At 43.1% G+C, this 5,981-nt stretch overlaps 1 protein-coding gene across 1 annotated transcript; it reads right to left on the reverse strand.

Annotated features, from left to right (window-relative positions):
* Window positions 1-2,075: 2,075 nt before the first annotated feature.
* Window positions 2,076-4,829, reverse strand: LOC127750348 (uncharacterized). The gene has a single exon (XM_052271821.1). It carries the CDS (start codon window positions 4,686-4,688, stop codon window positions 2,112-2,114), a length of 2,577 nt encoding a protein of 858 aa, XP_052127781.1. The 5' UTR covers window positions 4,689-4,829; the 3' UTR covers window positions 2,076-2,111.
* Window positions 4,830-5,981: the final 1,152 nt, after the last annotated feature.

Here is a 5,981-nt window from a genome sequence, read left to right on the forward strand (position 1 = left end):
TTGCAGGATACTGTCGTTGATTGACGTTAGCTGCTGACTCTGATTCGTCACGTGTTCTCCAATGAGATCGAGCATTGTCTCGAGGGAAACAGAGCGGGCATCTTCTTCCGCGTCTTCATGATGCGGCAACGCGAATGCAGCCGGGATTTCATCGCGCTCATAATTGTAGTCTGAAGACATGCGATGAGCGAATACGGGTGCACCGTGAATGTATTTCTTGTGAATACCCGTCACGTCACCGCTCTCTATCAATTCCTCACCCTCCGGATAATTTTGCCGTTCAAGACTACGTCTTGCCCCCAAGTGTGCTCCGAAAGCGCCGTCATCTTTACCGTCTCTTTTCACAGATGCCGTCATCGCGACTGCAGTGGATTCTCCTTGTCCAGGAGAGGGCTGGCGAATGCCGGTGTCATCTTTTCCCTCCATCTTTACGGTTGGCTGCTTCTGTCTGTCACGTTCTTCCTTTATTCTCTGCTGTAACATCTGCTGTAAAATGGTTTTCGTGTCGTCAATACCTCCGCGATCGTTGTCTTGAACTTCATAAATGGGCAGATTTATGTTATTTTCTCTCTCGTCTCTTTTCACATCAAGAAATCGTTGCAGCAGCGCACGATATTTGTCCCACTCTTCGTGTTCTCGCACTTCATCCTTTTTAACAGAATTCTTGAGAGTGTCTTGCATTTTTCCTTCTAAATCTTTTTTCATATCTTTCAACGTTTCGCTCTTCATCCGTTCCAACTGCTGCGGTGAAATCACCAACATTTTTTTCAGCACTGAAGCACTCATTTTTTTTCAGGTGAACACCGTTAACCTGATTTTTTATCGGGTACAGCCACACGGCTGATAACTCTTCCGACGACACCACCGAGGGCTGAGCTGATTAATGCCGTCAGAAAGGGTCCGTTGCCTTTCTGCACAAGATATCGTCGTTTCTTCTTCCAGACGGGTTCGGCTTTTCTCACACCCGCACCGGTTTGTCTCTTGCTTGTCGTAGCCCGCTCCTTCACGTACGCCAGATGTCGGAGAACGGTCTTGTACTTTTGAAGTACGTCTCGCGACTGATCATCAATGGCGATGTTCCCCCTTAAAATATTCAATGCGATCTCGCATACGCTCAGAATTAAATCCTCGTCAGCGTTTTTTATCATACACTTTTGCAGTTCAGAGGGGCTCTCTCGCAGAACATGCAGATGATGCCTGCACTTTGCCAGCTTCTCGAGAGGGTTTGTCATTGCTTGAAAATGTTTCCTGCAGGGGATACCAGTATTGCTCCTTTCCCTTTCTGTCGTAGCTGCTCGACTGCCCCGTCCGTAGCGTAAACTGTCAGATGCGGATCCGTCGGCCAGATATTTGTCACAAAACGGAGCGCATCATCTGTGGTTGGATTTAAATCGATTACCATGTATGAGAACGGACCCGACCACGCGTCGTTCAGTGCTTCACAGAGTGATCGCGCGTTCTCGGGGTAAACTTGTCGGGCTAGATGCATGAACTGCACCTTGTCGCGATAATTTTTCAGCAATATAAAGTAGCGGGTCGACAGACTAATCGAACGGGCGTGCTTACTCTGATGAAACAGGTTTTGAGATAGAATAACGACAGATATTTGTCGATGTCGTGAGCCTTTCGTATACAGTTCTGCAATCGTTAGATCGTTGAGCGCGGAATTCATCAGATCATCTAATATTACCAATGAATCTGTCTGCAACACACTAGAATCCTCCGCTGGGATGCCACGGTGCAAAGTAATCGCAGGGTTTTTCGATACACCTTCTGGGACGGCTCCGTCCTGGCCGTAACACCACACAATATTGGATATGTTTCCTTCGACCAGCTCTGTAAGGTGTTGCAAGAGACGTAACATGAAGGTCGACTTTCCTGATCCAGCAGGAGCGGCCAGGCACGCTGTAAACGGATGCCGCATACGCCACATGATTGGACTTTACCTGCTCAGCAGCTAGGGATGAAATGGTGACTCGGTCAAGCCTCTCTCGTCTTTTATACTGTGTGCCTTGTCGCCAACGTCGCACTGGTCATCAGTGAATGAGAATTGGGATAAGATTAAATTAAATACATTTCATAACATGAGGATAATTTATTTCACAACTTTTTCACACATCATCCAATAAAGCAATTAAATCCTGAAGATTCTCTTCTCCTTCGTCAATCATTTCACAATCATCTCCATCATCGTCGCTGTCTACAACCGCATTCATTTGCTTTATCTTATAATGGCCATATGCTAGAGTGCTAATATTATCATCTAGAATAAATCTCTTGTCATCATAACAGCTTAGTCCTTTTTTTACACAGTAAGTTGTGAAAACGCCATGCTTTCTGTCAGTGGCAATTTTACTATATGACACATTTTTACCTTCAAACTGAGTGATACATTTCTTGTAGTCATTGAAAGTTAATTGAGATTTCAGGGCTGCTCTTGGGATGCCCTTTCCTACCGACTTTTCCTTGTTGTCAACTGTCTTGAAACTGTACATTTTCGCCCTCAGCCCGATAAAAGAGTGAATAGGAACAGAACCGAGTTCATCTGAAAATTTTCCCATCACCTTTTTGTTGTCTAGGCTGTGCAATGGATGACTGACAGGATAGTCTGAGGTATCAAAATACTCCCTCATTTCATACATGTCAGCGTACACATCCTCAGTAACTATTTCTACGATAATCGAGTCAGTGTCTCCGCCTAGAACCTTTATATTTTCCCCATACTTAACTTTAAGGACATTATAATAAAAATCATACATAATTTTCTTAGATATATCTAAGCATACCTGACCGACATACAATGGTCGGTTCAATACAATTTTGTTCTTTCGACGCTCGACACATGCAAGCCCATGATTAAATATCTCAAAACTGTGATACAGGGGACTGCGTACCAGCTTTCTAAACTTTTGCCTCTCTTTTGTTAGCACAACATTTCGACGTTTACGAACAGCCTCGCACGTCTTGCCAAAAACAGAATTATTCATAAGTTTCCAGAAAGCTTTCTGGAAATCAGAGGTCGCCAACTTCCGCATATCTATATTGTGTGTGATAAATGGCTTAAGCCAAGCACTCTGCTCAAACTCTATAATTTTGTGGATTTTTTCAAGTCTTAGGCCTAGTTCTAGATACAACATGAGGGTGTCTCCATACACTACATAACACTTTTTATCACATAGATTAGGTATTAGTTTTTTTGTACTCTTCTTAGGCAAGTTATAGTCCCTGATCATTTTCTTCTGGAGTCGGGATAAGTCCTTGTACTGCGGCTCCATGTGCTCTGGCGCCAAAGGATAAAAATTGTGCTTGTCGTGCAATTCTTTAGGATATACCAGATCCACAACAAATAAATAACCCAAATCCGAATCAGGATTAATTTTTTCAGGACCAAACTCTTCAATTTCAGAGGCTGTTAAATGTCTGAAAGAACCAGTTGGTAACTTTGCACACAAAGCTGTGGAGTATAATGCGTTAGCATCATAGTACATAATGAAGGAGGTCGGTTTCGACTCTGAATAAGTTTCTGGAACATATCTATTATTTGCCTGGACATATCTCTCCTGGATACTTGCTACTCCGCCTCTCAGACCACGTTCAAATGTCAAATGGATATCAATATCATCCAACAACTCTAAGCGCTGCTTAGTGAACAATAAACTAGCCGAAAATGCCATACCAGGCGTAGTGTAGTAATGAACAGGGTCCAGTTTATAATGCGCCATAGACATTTTTCGAAAATTCTCCATACAATCAGCCAAAAGGACGGTGTCCGTTAAAAGATACAAATTATGATAATCTTGCAATGTAGACATTTTGAAATGCCGATAAACATTTTGAGCATGCTGATAATCCTCTGGAGTCACATCCATCCCTGTGAGATCGTTTCTAAATGCATTTTGAGGGGGCAGACAAGTTTCACTAAATTTAGCAAACGAATCAAAGTAAGAGTAAGGATAGACACCTTTACGGCTCACCAATGCTCTATCATCATTATCAGGGAACACAGTTTTTAACAGAGGCATTTCATCTTCAGATAGGTCGGCAACTAATTTATCAAGGCTGCTGTTCAGAAATCCCAAACTGTCTAAGAACCGTAACAGACCCCATTGGAAAGAAACATATTTTTCTTTTGTACGAGGCACAACAGCCAAGTCTGACCCATCACTGAGTTTGCCTATTTCATTCAAGATCATATGGGCATCATAGTTTTTAAGATTATGCATAAACACTGGGATATAAGACTTCCGCTTAAGGTTAAGGTTACATGGATACTGACATGCTGCCCCTCTAAAGTTGTGCGTTGGTTTAGACCAGTCATGATCGCGCACTTTCTTAACATTAAAGCGTGGCATCTGATCACCACACATATAGCACTCCTTGGCAGCCTGAAACTCCTTTTCTTGTTCATCACTCATATCAAGCTCATATAAATCCCCCCTCAACTCGGTAATCGTCTCTACTTCTTCTTTGAGGCACATTAAAAATTTTATAATTAGATCACTTTCACCAAATTGGAGCACTGGGGGTTTCAGGAGGGTTCCATCAGCCTTGACGATGATATAGCAGAATCCACAAGGCACGTGCTGACTTGTCGTTGTGGTTGATGATGCAGCTGGATCCGGATGAACGGCGTTATTGGGCACACAAATGGCCTCGAAATCTGCATAAATGCAGAAATCATGATGCATTTGGTTGCCCCACTCTCTGAAGCGCAGGGTGATGTCCTGCGGACGAGGCGTCTTCACCACCTGGGCATCATGGCTGATGCACTGCTGCCTGTGTTCCAAGTACGACGCGCGATACCGATAGGGTGTCAGACAGTTTTCACACCAGTTCAATGCACATTTGTACTTGGTAAGATGTGATAAAAATTTCGAGAGATCTTTTATCAGCACGTAATGGGCGTCATCCTCCTCATCCTCTTCATCTGCGCGCAGGAGCAAAAGATTTATGTGCCGGCCACGGATTTCTTTTGAAATGCGCAGGGGCACGACATCTTTGTCATCCTCCAACCCAAAAACATTGATGCTAATATCCTGATTCTGCTCTTCAAATTTTGAGATATCCCGTATTTTTACAGGATACTTTATGCCCTCCATATTTAATTCATTCAATCTGTGCCGGTATTTAGCAACCCTCTGAGGATTCTGTGCAGGAAGGTCAACCCCTGCGAGACATGAATACAAAAAGCACTTGTCATCATAATTTTTAATATTAACAAGACCTTTTTTTGGATTGGCATAATATCAGGAAGGGGCATATAGGATGAGCCTTTTAATGCAGAGTACTTAGCCACTCTCAGTTCAATTTTTTCAACCCTTTCAAAAAGAATGTGGGATCCCTCCCCTTGTGCTTTATCAAATGAATTTATCACACCTAGAATGGCTTCCTCAGTTTGCTCTATAATTTGATCATCCCGCAAGGTTGTGAGTGGTTTGCATCGCATGTACCGTATGGCGTTTCCAGAATCTGGATAAGTGCATTGGATAAATGCAGATAGGTACCATTTAATCCGGCGCAGTTCTTTCAGATCCTTTTGAACCATACGGCAAATGTCATCCTTATTTTCCAGAAGTGTCAGCTGCAGGTCATGCAAGTTTGTGATGTTGAGAGAGTGAATTCGAGCGTCGCCCTGAACTGCGCTCTGGGTCTCCCACTGAGACTTTGATGCAATAATTTCACGCACCTTTCGATATCTGTTACGTTTCACCCTCTTCCCACCACATACATTGACATGCCACCTGAGCGACACTGCTGTCAAGAAGCCTCGTCGACAACCGTCACACACAAACCTTTTACGTTTACTGCTGTGACTGGCTCTCTTGTGAGAGTACAAGAGAAACAAGGAATGAAATTTTTCTTTACACTTTTGACATCTGTACATTTTAGACTTTTTGGGCATTTTTTTCATGACCACACCATTTTCTCCGTGCTTTACATTTTCAATGTGGGTTTTTAAGATCCTCTTATTTTTGAATTGC

Source organism: Frankliniella occidentalis, unplaced genomic scaffold (genome assembly GCF_000697945.3).
Source record: "Frankliniella occidentalis isolate FOCC.00 unplaced genomic scaffold, Focc_3.1 Scaffold175, whole genome shotgun sequence".
NCBI classification, from domain to species: domain Eukaryota; kingdom Metazoa; phylum Arthropoda; class Insecta; order Thysanoptera; family Thripidae; genus Frankliniella; species Frankliniella occidentalis.